The following is a 13,284-nucleotide window of genomic DNA, read 5'->3' as shown; positions in this document are numbered from 1 at the left end:
CAGGCTCGGGGCTCAGGGCTCAGGCTCGGGGCTCAGGCTCGGGGCTCAGGCTCAGGCTCAGGGCGGGGAGCGCCCAGGTGAAGGAAGCCTGTTCCTGAGGCTGCATGGCTCTGACGCTGTCTGATGGGGAGGCGGGTGTGTGTGTGTCTGCATTGCCCTCGTGGTCTTTCTGACAGGAGGTGCCCCCGCCCTGTTTCTCCTGCCGGGCAGGGCAGTGGTACAGAGTTGACCCCACTCCTGACTGAGGGAGGTGAACCCACTGAGCCGGCGGAGGAAAGGGAAGCTAGAATCCCGGGGCGCCTGCCCTGGCTGGTGTGGCTCAGTGGATAGAGCATCGGCCTGTGAACTGAAGGGTCCCGGGTTCGATTCCGGTCAGGGCACAGGCCCGGGTTGCAGGCTTGATCCCTGGTCGGGGCGGGCAGGAGGCAGCCGATCCATGATTCCCTCTCATCATGGATGTTTCTCTCTCCCTCTCCCTTCCTCTCTGAAACCAATAAAAACATATTAAACAATAAAAGAAGAGGGCTGGGGCCTGGGCTCAGTGGAGCAGACGTTTATTGGGCACCTAAGTGCAAGGCACTGTGCCAGGTGCCGGGATACAGAGCGACAGACGTCCCTGCCCGCGAGGAGCTCACAGTCTAGAGGGAGTGAGACGCGTACACGGTCGGCGGCAGTGACATCAGCTGGCGCTGCAGGTGCGGGAAGCGCGGGTGGGGCGGCGGGTCCCAGGACACGGGCTGCTTCCGCGGCAGCGCTGGGCGGGGTACAGCGGGTCGTGAGGGAGGCCATGGGGAGAAGGGGCGTCTCTCGCGGAGGGGAGGTGCCCACCGCGGCGGAGGAAGGGCGTGGCTGCGGCAGGCGCGGGTGGGGCTGTACAAAGTGGGCAAACACGTGGGCCCGGAGGACGGCCAGGGAGGCGCTCGGGCTGAGCTGGGTGCTGGGCCTCTGAGGACCCTGGGCGGGAGGAGGGTGCTCCTGGAAGCTAAGGAGGACAGCGCCGGAGCCCGAGGCTGTGGGGCACGGCCGGTGGTCCCATGGCAAGAAAGGGGCAGAGTAAACGGGGGGGGGGGATGTGGGGGGGCCCTGGGGGCTGTCGGAGGCTGTCCCCGGGCTCAGGTAGAGCTAGAAAGGCCCTCCTGGAGGGCACACGAGGGAGGGGGGCAGAATTAGGCAGGAGTGGGGCGTCCTAAGGTAACATTGGCGAGTTTCTCAAAATGTGGTCCAAAGGCCACCTGCCTGGGCATCGTCCAGGGAGAGGCTGAAGGGGCAGCGCTCCTGGGAACCCAGCCCCGGGACAGTGCCCAGGCACCCGCACCGCCAGCCAGAGCCCCTCCCGACTGCGCACCCCACAGCTGGTCCCAAGTCTGAGAACCACCTGTCGAGAAAGAGCAGGAGGTCCGGCCAGGCCTTCAGGTAAGAGCGGGGAAAGCAATGAGGGTCAGGAGGGGGCTCTCGCTCACAGGGAGGTCAAGGGGTGGACGGCCATGGTCACTGAGGTTGGCCTGGAGGGGAGACGGTGCCCGCACCATTCTCACCTGGTGGGCGGGGCCAGGGGTGCAGCGGGAGGTGAGGAACGGGGGTGGGGGGGGGGGGGAGCAGAACAAAGATGATCCTTCAAGGGAATTGGTTGTTACTTCGTCGAAAGGAGCTGAATGTGCAGGGTCACGAGGAGGTAGATGCTGACCAGCAAGATGAGGAGTGAGGGAGAGAGTGGGGGAGGGGGGACAGGGCGGTGCGGGGGAAGGGCTGCGGGGGATGGGGGGCGCGGGAGCCTGGACCTAGGGGAGGGGGGAGCTGGGTGCTCAGAGCATCCAGAGAGCAGCGCTCTCCAGGTGCAGGTCAGATCCACAGGCCACAGCCTGAGCCAGGCAGATGCCCTCCCTCCTCACCCGAGGCTGCACCTGCGAGGCCCCACGACACCGCGGAGGGCGGAGGGCGCTGACCGGCACCTGGGCTGGCTGGGCCTTCTCCCTGCTCTTCCAGCCTCAAGGGCCTCAAACACTGGCCGCTGGCGTCAGACAAGGGCCCTCCCCAGGAGAGAGCCTGGGGCCTGCGGTGGGACACGCCCGGGAGGCAGCACCACCAACACCCTCTGAGCAGGCAGCAGGCAGCCTTCTGGGGGGGCGGGGGATGGCGTCCTGCACTCGCCACCGACTTTTCGGGAAGGCTTTGGGCGACAGGACGCAGAGCCGCCGGGCACGGAAGCTGGAGAGGCGCCCGACAGGACGCCCACCTCGGTGGGCAGGCCGCGAAGAAACAGTCACAGCGACTCCAAGCCGCGATCAGGAGGAGGCTCAGGACGGGTTGGGACTGTCTGCAGTGGTTTGAAAACAGGTTTTAAATATGAAAATGAACGAAACTTGATGGATTTGAAAGACTGGGGATCGTGTTTCCTGCTGTAATTTATCAAGATACGTAACTATGCTTTTCTGGGCTCCACAGTCCTCTGCGTTTTCCCTGCCCACACCTGAGAAAGGGGTAGGCAGAGCTCTTACAGTCAATACGCCATTCAAAGGTCAAAGGTCAGGCCACCAGCTGGGAGGCCCCGCCCCTTCCAGGTGCACCTGGGGCTACTACCCCGTGACATCAGGATGCCAAGCCTGGGTCCTTCTCTGAAACAGAAGAGCAGTCTGGGATTGGCAAGGCTGCCGGGCCAAGCCTTGGCCTCCAAGGTCAGGGTCACGGCAAGACAGCCTAGACCTCACACACCTGCTGTTCGAAGTCACTGCCTGGGCCCCCTCAAGGGACTCCCTCGGGCACCTGCCCCAGAGCAACAGCTGACAACAGTCCCCATCAGCACGCAGCCCGAAGGCATCCAGAGGCCACCCCGCCTACCCGTGGCCGGCAGAGCCCCTCACCAGGAAGGGCAAACCATCCTGGGGGGCTCCCGAGGCGGGAGAGAGATCCGCAGGGCCACGGGGACCTGACCGTGAGCAGCCCGGGGAGAACGGGCAGAGAAGACAAAGCCCTTTGAAGGTAGGTTCAGAGAACAGCCAAGATGCTAGGAATGAACTGCCGGGAAGGACAGGGATTGGGCAGCTGACCACAGGACGCTAAGCTACTGATTCCGAGAAAGGCGCGGGGAAGGGCCGCCGAGGAGGACGGAGACAACAGGGCAAAGGCAGGCGCCTCGCCCACGGAAGCGGGCAGTGCTTTTCATCGGCGTGGGTCGTTCGGAAAACAGAAGCCAGTAGATTTTTTGGCAAAGCTGCACAGAGCTCGCATGGGGCGTGTGCCATGGCCGAGGACACAAAATCACCACAGTCCTCGCAGCCACTGTCCCCCTCGGAGGCTGGATGGGACAGTGAGGCCTCTGCTGGCCTGTGAGCTGAGCCCTGGACCAGGAGGCGGCCCCGCCCACCGGCCTGCACAGTGGGCACCTGGGTGTGGCCACACGGGCAGAGCCCATGCTGAGGCTGGCTGTGCCAGGTCCCCCACGCTGGCAGGCACAAGGTGCCCTCTAGTGGCGCCCGGCCACGCTTACCAAGAATTCCGGCGGGGGAATCCCGGGGAGCAAAACCAACTCCTGGGCTGAGTTCGAGGGGAGCCAGAGGGGGCGGGGAGGGCACACTCTCCAGGCTGGCGGACGTGACGGTCACCTCAAGAAAATATACTTTAGGAGATCCTGCTCCCCAAGGAGCAGCTCTTTTTTTGTTTGTTTTGTTTTATTTAGAAAGGCTAATCATATTCATTTGTCAATATTCTCAGCTTTAAGGAAAATAGTTTAAAAAACATAAAAATGTCGATACACGGGAGTCACTGCTGGGAAAGTCTGAGCAGGCGGAGGACTCTCCGCCGAGGGAAACGGCACTCGGATAGCAGCATCGTTATATAGAAAAGAGCGGGCTTGAAAACCCAGGCTTTATACACAGATCGGGTCCGCTCCCTCCCGTCCGAGCGGCGGCTCCGAGGCCTCTTCACAGTGTGCGGCCGCGGCCCGCTCAGTCCAGCACCATGGCCGACAGTGCGTTCAGGTCCTTCATGTAGGGGTGGGCCACCAGGATCTGGTCGATCTTCAGCCTCTGCTCCGAGTCGGGGAAGATCTTCAGCAGGGCCTCCCTCAGCTCGCTGGTCTCGGCCGAGGACCGCTGGGCAGGCAGGGGCATGCTGGGCGGGAGGCCGGGCAGGCCGGGCCCCAGGGGGAAGCGCGGCTGCTGGGGTAGCCAGTGGCCGGGTGGGGGGCCCTGGACCCGGGCGGGGGGCTGGTGGCTGGTGCCGGCGGCTTGGGTGCTGGGGCCCCGGAAGCTGGGGTCGAACATGCCCACGGCTGGCAGGGCGGGGAGCAGGGGCTGCAGGTCCCTGTGAACGAAGGGGGCCTGGTGAGCTGGGTGATGAGATGAACAGGAGACCCTTGGAAATGACCTGCTGCTGACCTCGAGCCCAGTGCCGCCCCCTGGCTGCTGAGGGTGGGACTGCGGGCCGGGCGGGGATGTCCCCATGCCACCTCCAGACTTAGGGGGGACAGGGATGACAGCGCTTCCAGAGCCACTCCAACCCGGCCAGTGTAACTCAGTGTCGGAGCGTCGACCTATGACCCAGGAGGTCACAGTTCGATTCCTGGTCAGGGCACATGTCTGGGTTGTGGGCTTAAGCTCCAGTGGGGGGCGTGCAGGAGGCAGCCGGTCCATGATTCTCTCATCATTGACGTTTCTCTCTCTCCCCCTTCCTCTCTGAAATCAATAAAAAAAAAGTTTGTTTTTTTATTTAAAAAAGAGCCACTCCACCCACAGGTCTGCTCTGCGAGGACTGACCCCGCCCTCCGTCTGGCTCGGCATCAGGGCCCTGGCCCCACCTGGGCGCGTCCAGCAGGCCTGAGGACGGAGGACGGGCCCACTCTCCCGAGACTCTGATTCTGTATGGGGGGCCCTGGCTGACAGGCCTCAGAAGGGACCCCATGAGTGGACGGGCAGCCCTCACTGACTCATGTTGGCCCCCCTCTCCCCGAAGTCTGGGTGCGGCATTGGCGCCCACAACTTGTGTGCACACAGGGGAGTGTTTAACTTCCTCATCCATCGGCGGAGCCGGCTGTGGGAGGAGCCAGAGAACATTCCTCCGGCAGGTTGGATGGTGGACCGTGAGGATGGTGAGGCGTGCACATGGGCCTCGGGTTCCAGCTGGGACGCCAGGAAGGAAGTGAGCGGACGAGGTGTGGTGTGGAGCGGGGTGAGTGCGGGCGGAGAAGCAGGGCCTGTGGGTGCTAAGTCCGCGTTTGTGTCTCAAAAGAGAAAGGATGCCCAAGACCAGGGAGGATGCAGGGGCAGGTGGTCCCCTCTGAGTCACTCCCACCGCCAAGCCGGGAGCCCCCCAAGGGCCTCCTGTAAATGGAAATGAACCCCCGAACGCCTTCCTGCGGGAAACACACACAGGTGCCGCCATTTCAGTTTTAAAGAGAAAAGGTCGGCTGCTGGGTTACAGGGTCTGCGCCCGGCACAGAGAATACTGCAGTTAGTGACACGAAAAGACAAACGCCAACCGAAACGCAGCAGGAGTCCGCGCACCCGCAGCGCCTGCCCTGTCCTTTCAGACCCACAGGAAGCGCCTGGCTCCCCACGCTCCATGGAGCGAAACCGAAGGGAGCCCTGGCCGGTGTGGCTCAGTGGGCAGAGCATCAGCCCGCGGACTGAAGGTCCCGGGTTCAATTTTGGTCAAGGGCATGGACCCGGGTTGTAGGCTCGATCCCCGATTGGGGCTCGTGTGGGGGGCAACCAATCGCTGTGTCTCTCTCACATGGATGTTTCTCTCTCTGTGTCTCTCCCCCTCCCTTCCACTCTCTCTAAAAATCAATGGAAAAATATCCCCCAAAACTCCAAAACCAAAAGGACCACCAATGAAGATTTAGTCTTTTGGGGGCACGGGCTTGATTAGTTCCACACAGACAAGATCCACACTAAGACTATTTAAACAAAATGGAGCCATGTGTAGTTTCCCGGGATATGCTTGCACTAAACTTGCACAAAGACCGGAAAGAAACGTGTAAGCACACGGCCGTCGGAGGAGGAAATACCTAAGGAAGACTTCCTTCCGAAGGAACTCTTCTAATCGAGGTCCACTCCTTCCCAGAGGGTCGTCGGGAACCATGAATATGTCCCCCACGAAGGTGTACTGGAGCAGCCTGCAACAGAGGGCGGGGGAGGCGCTGGGGCCGCGGCAGCGCTCGGGCGTCCAGGCCCAGGCAGGGCCCCCTTAAAGCCCCGGCGCCGCTCAAAGCCCGAGGCACACCACGTGCCACGCGGGAACTTCTCTTCTGCGTACAAGTGGAGCCGAGCCAGCAGCTTTCGTCAGCAGCTCCCTTCCTTCTCACCGAGACCTCGTTTGTCTGAGCCTGGGGGCAGCTTCGCCCAGCGTGACTCCCTTTCCCTCTCCCTTCGAAAAGCAGGACTCCCCGACTCGGCCGTGGAGACAAGAGCAGCGAGCGGGGCTGCGGGGAGCTAACACGCGGCTCACATTCCTGGATGCACTCGCTCAGGGCTGCTCACCTGCGGGAGCTTCCAGGGCTGCCTCCCTCGGCCAAGAAGCAGGAAACAGCTCTTCTAAGTGCACCTGCCCTATGGCCCCGCCCCCTGCCCCCCACCCAGGGCACACTCAAAACCACGCAGGTCCCTCTTCCCCCAAACTATGCACAGAGCGCCTGGGAGCCCAGGGCTGCAGGCTCTTCTCCCTCCAGCCCTGCGTCTGGCGGCCCAGACTCCACGCCCAGGACCCGCACTCTCTGGGGGGCTTACGGCCTAACACCCTTTCTTCCCGAGATTTCAGCTGTGAAAGCTTTTGTCCACTGGCAAACCACTGGAGACACCTTTAAAAAGGAAGTCACGAGCCCTGGCTGGTGTGGCTCAGTGGACCTGGGGAATGAAGGGGCCTGGGTTCGATTCCGGTCAGGGCACATGCCTGGGTTGCGGGCATGATCCCCAGTGGGGGGCGTGCAGGATGCGGCCGATCAATGATTCTCTCTCATCATTGATGTTTCTCTCTCCCTCTCCCTTCCTCTCTGAAATCAATACAAATATATTTTTTTAAAAGGAAGACATGATACTTGAAGAAGTGAAACCGGAGGTTAGTTGTGTTTAATTTATCAACTTCTGAGAAAACAGAAGGGCCAGTTGTTGGACCCGGGTCCGGGCCGTGTTTTGTTTGTGACGTTGGACCCGGTGGGCTCTGAAAGCGACCGGCTGGCGTGCAAACCTGTCTCAGTGCGTTCAGGCTGCGCGTGGACATCGACAGTGTCCAGGAAACGCTGACAGCGGGCCGGGGCCAGGACCCAGCAGGAACCAGTCCCAGGAGATCAGTGGCTCGTGAACTGTGCCCAGAGGTCAAAGACCAGCTCCCAGTTCGGCTATCAACAGCTACTTAACAGCACGGGCCACAGGCACGGAGGCATTCGCTCTTCCCTGGGCCTCTGCAGCGACACGCCATTTTTCTACGACCCCTAATGGCTCAGCAACAGACACACATGCGCCGTGGGGGGGGGGGGGGGGGGGGGACCCACCGAGGCGCCACCTAGTGGGCGGCGTGGGCAGCTGTGCAGGTACCAGTGCTCTTTAGTAACTGGTCCCGTAGTTGTCAGAGGGCGCTCTCTGTCCTGGGGTCTGTGTGTGTGTGTGTGTTTGGGGGACCCCCAATCTTAAACCCTGAGCCTGTGGGATCTGAGGCCACCTCCAGGTAGACAGCATCAGAACTGAGTTGAATTCTGTTTGGCTGGTGTGGCTCAGTGGTTGAGCATCGACCTATGAACCAGGAGGTCACAATTCAATTCCCGGTCTGAGCACATGCCCGGGTTGCAGGCTCGATCTCCAGTGTGGGGCGTGCAGGAGGCAGCCGATCCATGATTCTCTCTCATCACTGATGCTTCTCTCTCTCTCTCTCTCTCTCTCTCTCTCTCTCTCTCGTCCTCTCCCTTTCTCGCTGAAGTCAATAAAAATCTATAATAATAAGAGAAAGATGCAAATTGACCGTACCTTTGCGACGCCCACCAGCCCATCAGAAGTGTGTATGCAAATTAACCCAACAAAGATGGCAGGTTAATTTGCCTACGCAGGCGTCAAGCGGCTGGGGGCAGGGCGGGATGCAGGCGTTCTGCACCGGCCCAGCCGCTCCCGGCCTCTGGGCAGCGTGGGAAGGCAGAAAGGCGGCTCCGGCCGGAGCAAAGGCAGTGCCGGCCGCCAGGGGAAGGAAGGCCCATTCTTGCACAAATCTTCGTGCATCGGGCCTCTAGTATATTTATAAAAAAGAAAGAATTGAGTTGAATTCCTAGACACCATGATGGTGGCTGAGAATTGTTTGTTGACGTGGGGGAACCCCACCCCTCTCCCCTGCATTGGAATTGGATTCGGGAACCCAATTACCCAGCAATGTTTGTATTTCATGGCTGAAGTGTGAGGCTGGTGACCTGCGGAAGCCCCCTGGGCATCGGGCGAGGGCAAGAGGAGGCTACTGCTCCCGCTCCCCACAGCTCACAGCTAGCGGCGCCCCAGATGTGCCCTGGCCCGGCAGAGAGCTCTAGCCTGAGGCGGCACCTGTGGTCACCCAGCACGCCCTTCACCCGCGGGCCCCTTACCTGGAGGGCCCACCCCACGGTGTGGGTACACAGTCCCCGGGGCCTTGGTCCCTGTCGTGCTCTCTGCAGGGCAAGGTGAGCACAAAACAAACACGCAAACGGCACGGAGGACGAACCACAGCACGTTGTGGCCAAGGACGGGTAAGGAAGGGACGTTACCTTTTTGTGATGATTTCTCTCCAGGACACCGACTCAGTCACAAACTCTCTGAAGTTGTCATTTGTTACGATGATGCCACCAGTTTTGTCCGCTAAGTGTAGCAGGAACCTGTGGTGACAGGACAGAGGCTCAGACGGGCAGGCGGGCACCCGGCTCCCAGTCGCTGAGCAAGAAACACCGGCTTCCTCTTCATAGGAAACCAGAGGCCGGGGCCAGAGAGGCCAGGCCCTCGCCCACTGAGGGCGCAGTTGGCTGGGTGCCATCCCAAAGGTGCACCAAAGGTCCCAGGTTCGATTCCCAGCCGGGGCACAGGCCTGGGTTGCGGGCTGGATCCTCAGTGGGGGGCGGGCAAGAGGCAGCCGGTCCGTGACTCTCTCATCATTGATGTTTCTCTCTCTCCCTCCCTCTCCCTTCCTCTCTCTGTAAAAACTCAATTTTAACCAGTTAACTGCCACAATATTTTGAATTTAATTAAATAGGTCCCCGTTTGCATCTATATACGCTTATGACGTACAAACGGTTAAAAAAACGCTTAAATAAAGAAAAAAGCGATGTTCAGAACTGCCACGTCGCCTCGATCGGAGGAAGGGCCGGCGGAGCTCCGAGAAGCTGCTGCAGATGCCCATGTCCCCCTCACTGGGAGGTCGGGGAGGACGGTGCGAGGTACGCCCTCAGGCAGGACGGCGACACGGACACGGGGCTCGGGCATCACGGTGACAAGTCACGGCCCGAATCCCCAGGAGACAGAACGCGCCACTTTCAGCAGCACCAACACCCAGCTCAGCGCCTGCTTCCTTACGGACCCGTCAGCTTTCGCTTAAAAAGACCTGCGCGGCGCGTTCCTTCCCCGGGCGGCACGTGTGGGAGCAGCCGATCGATGCGTCTCTCTCACATCTCACATCGGCATTTCTCCCTCTCCCTCCTCCCTCTCCAAATCAATGGAAAAAATATATCCTCGGGTGAGGATTAACAACAGCAAAAAAGAACGAGGGCCCAGACGCACGGAGAAGTGCTCCTCGGAGCCGGGGCTGCCCCCCCAGGTCTCCCCAGAAAGCAGGGCAGCTCCCTACCTGTCGTCGTGGGAGGCGATCCGCTCCCCGAAGACCATCCGGGCGGGGGTCAGGGACAGGATGCCCAGCTCCTGCAGCTGCGTCAGGAAGTGCTGCTCTGTTCAGGGAGGGAGTGGAACACGCTCAGGCCGGGGCCACCTCCCCCACGTTTCCAGTGATGACTGCACCCCCCCACGTTTCCCCTGATGACCGTACCCCAAAGCTGTGGTGTGCTGAGTCGTGGGAAACCTTGCTCTGCTGACTCGGGGAGACTCGGTTGTACTCACTCACTCACGGGAAGAAAACAAAAAGCAAGCGCGGCGCAGACTAAGGCCGGCGGCCTGTGAGCCTGACCTCAGCAGCTCATTTGCTTCTTAAAGGAGCAAGCGCAAGCCACAGCCTGTGTGTGACGGCCCTGCCACCAAGCACCGCAGCCCCGTCACCGCAGTGGAGCCGAGGGAGGGCCACAGCCCCTGAGGGGAGGGGGACCCGGAGCGCCTGCTCCCGGGCTCCCTCTAGGGCAGTGGTTCTCCGCCTTCCTAATGCCGCGACCCTTAATACAGCTCCTCGTGTTGTGGTGACCCCCAACCATAAAACTATGTTCGTTGCTACTTCATAACTGTCATTGTGCTACTGTTAATGAATCGTAATGTAAATATCTGTGTTTTCCGATGGTCTTAGGCGACCCTGCTAACGGTTCTCAACCTGTGGAGAAAACACAGATATTTACATTACGATTCACAACAGTAGCAAAATGACAGTTATGAAGTAGCAACGAACATAGTTTTATGGTTGGGGGTCACCACAACACGAGGAGCTGTATTAAGGGTCGCGGCATTAGGAAGGTGGAGAACCACTGCTCTAGGGGCACCCTACTCAGCCTCTCGGCCATCTGTGCGTGAGCACTGACTGTCACGGGTGTGTGATGACTAAGGAGGACGGAGAGCCGAGCCACATTTTATTTATTTATTTATTTTTAATATATTTTATTGATTTTCCACAGAGAGGAAGGGAGAGGGATAGAGAGTTAGAAACATCGATGGAAGAGAAACATCGATCAGCTGCCTCCTGCACACCCCCTACTGGGGATGTACCCGCAACCATGGTACATGCCCTTGACCGGAATCGAACCCGGGACCCTTAAGTCCACAGGCCGACGCTCCATCCACTGAGCCAAACCAGTTAGGGCCCGAGCCATATTTTAGAAAACCAGTGATGGAGAAGAGGCCCTAAGCTCCAGGCCTGGGACCCCCACACCTGCTGAAAGGCCGTCACTGCGGGCTGCTGTCCCAGAATGCACCCCGCACAGCTTACAAGACTCTTCCAGGGCCTGGTGGCTATGCACCAGGAGGTCAGGGTTCGATTCCCGGTCAGGGCATATGCTCAGGCTGTGGGCTCGATCCCCAGAGTGGGGCGTGCGGGAGGCAGCCGATCAATGATTCTCTCTCATCACTGATGTTTCTGTCTCTCTCCTTCTCTCTTCCTCTCTGAAATCAATAAAAATATATTTTTTTAAAAAAAGAGAGGCTGGAAATTAAAAGAAAAAAAAAAAAAGACTCCTCCAGGGACCCAGCACAAAAATAGCTGTAAAACGAGCGGCTTCGGCCGTTCCCCGGCCCTTCTCAGGACACATGTGCCCCGAGGTGAAGGAGGCCGGGACTCGGCAGCCGCGCTTTACTGCTCCCGCCGGACAGCAGCTACGTCTGACTTCCTGGGGGATGTCTGGGCACACCCGGTCCCCCCCCCCACACCCAGTCTGTTTCTAGGTGCTCAGGGCTCCGTGGGAAGCTGCCCGAATCAGCCCTGCACGGCTCCTCCCACGACGGCCGTGGTTTCTCCGGAATATTTCATGACCCTAATCAGGCCTGTGTGTGGGGCTGCAGGGCAGTGCCTCGGGCCCATGTGATCACAGAAATGGTTGGTATTTGCTCCGGGCAGACCACTGAAAGGACACTGCCTGGCCAGTGCGCTGCTGGCTGGGCGGCGTCCCGTGCACGATCGATCCCTGGTCCGGGCCACGCCCAGGCTGCGGGCTCCGGGTCGGGGTGTAAGCAGGAGGCTCACATCGATGTTTTACTCTCTCTTCCTCTTTCTAAAAATCAATTTAAAAATTGTAAAAATATACATTCTATTTGAGGGTTCTAAATTTATCAAGTGACCACTTTCAAAAATAACATTTAAAGAGGCAGAAACCCAGCCTGATGAAAGAGAAACAGTCAAAGTTTTTCTAAAAAAAGACATTATTTAACCTGCTTTTTAGAGCGAAGGACATTTCCGTCTAGATAACCAACTCCAACGGAACTTCCCGAGAAGCGGCGCGCAGCCCCGCCGGCCCGCCTGATGCCGCCCTCCCTTCCGTGCTTTTAGCGGGGCAGCCGATTGCCCCCCTCCCAAAGCGGCGGCCTGCCCCCCACGGCGTGTGGCCGTGACAAGCCAGTCCCCAGGCGCCCGCTCAGAGGCCGGGAGGCGCTCACCCGTGACGTTGGGGTCGCGCCGGGTCCTCCACTGCGGGACGAACACGGTGATGTTGCGGTTCCCCAGCTTCCAGAAGTACTCGACCGCGATGGCGATGCCCCGGCAGGAAAAGAACTTCTTCAGCCCGTGGCTGTGGGGACACAAGCGCGACTGTGGGCAGCGGCTGGGGGGCGGGTGCCGCGCGGGCGTCCCAGTCTGGGCCTCCGGCAGCCCCGCTCGCTGCACTTCGTCCTCCGGTGGTGCAGAGCGGTTCTGCGCGCCCTGCCGGCCCCTGGCCCCGGTGCCCGGACTCTCCTGAGCGTGGCCCAGCAGCCCCGAGGGCCGGGGACACGCTCGTCACCCCGCGGCTCCCAGAGGCTGGGCTTCCTGCTGCGGGGCGCCGTGCCCGTGGGGGACTGCTAAGCACACCCAGCCTGCGGCCGGAGGACGAGATCCACAGACACGTGCTGGGAGCGACTCAGAAACTCCCGAGGCCGCCAGGCACCGCCGCAGCCGCAGCCACAGCGCCGGCCGGGCTGGTGACGGAACAAGGCCGCAGCTGCCTGTCCAGAAGCACCCGATGCGGCAAGGAGGCAGCCATATGCCACTGGTTCCCGGGAAACAGGCTGCGGGCAGTTTTCATAGAAGCGGGACAAGGTGTGTGTGTGTGTGTGTGTGTGTGTCTTTTTTTTTTTTTTTAATCTTTAAAAAGAATAAATCACTTGGCAGGTGTGGCTCAGTGGTGGAGCGTTGACCTATGAACCAGGAGGTCAGGGTTCGATTCCCGGTCAGGGCACATGCCCGGGTGGTAGGCTCGATCCCCAGTGTGGGGCGTGCAGGAGGCAGCCGGTCCATGATTCTCTCTCATCACTGATGCTTCTCTCTCCCTCCCACTCCCTTCCTCTCTGAAATTAAAATAAAATATTAAAAACAAGAATAAATTGTCCCAATTGCTTATCAGCCAGGAAGGCCCGAGCTGGTGGCACCGCAGCCAGAACAAACACACCGTGGGCCCCGTGGTTCTGCTCAGAAGCAGGGCACAGGGAGGCCGGAGGGCACAGCGCCCCGGAG

At 60.2% G+C, this 13,284-nt stretch overlaps 2 protein-coding genes across 4 annotated transcripts in view; both read right to left on the bottom strand.

Annotated features, from left to right (window-relative positions):
- SIAH1 (siah E3 ubiquitin protein ligase 1) overlaps window positions 1-13,284 on the bottom strand; it is a 265,381-nt gene that overhangs the window by 41,780 nt on the left and 210,317 nt on the right. The gene's annotated exons all lie outside the window — the stretch shown is intronic.
- N4BP1 (NEDD4 binding protein 1) overlaps window positions 3,623-13,284 on the bottom strand; it is a 28,799-nt gene continuing 19,137 nt past the window's right edge. Inside the window, exons 3-7 of one of the 3 annotated variants that reach the window (XM_028126902.2) lie at window positions 12,234-12,364; window positions 9,781-9,877; window positions 8,711-8,818; window positions 6,005-6,112; window positions 3,625-4,299 (exon numbers count right to left, since the gene is read on the bottom strand). In XM_028126902.2, coding sequence (XP_027982703.2) covers window positions 3,942-4,299; window positions 6,005-6,112; window positions 8,711-8,818; window positions 9,781-9,877; window positions 12,234-12,364 — 802 coding nt within the window. In that variant the 3' untranslated portion in view covers window positions 3,625-3,941. Of the gene's footprint in view, window positions 4,300-6,004; window positions 6,113-8,710; window positions 8,819-9,780; window positions 9,878-12,233; window positions 12,365-13,284 lie in introns of those variants that run through there. The other 2 variants (XM_054710469.1, XR_008554923.1) reach the window with 2 other exon arrangements.

Source organism: Eptesicus fuscus, chromosome 21, assembly GCF_027574615.1.
Source record: "Eptesicus fuscus isolate TK198812 chromosome 21, DD_ASM_mEF_20220401, whole genome shotgun sequence".
NCBI lineage: Eukaryota > Metazoa > Chordata > Mammalia > Chiroptera > Vespertilionidae > Eptesicus > Eptesicus fuscus.
This window is presented reverse-complemented; position numbering and strand designations above follow the sequence as displayed.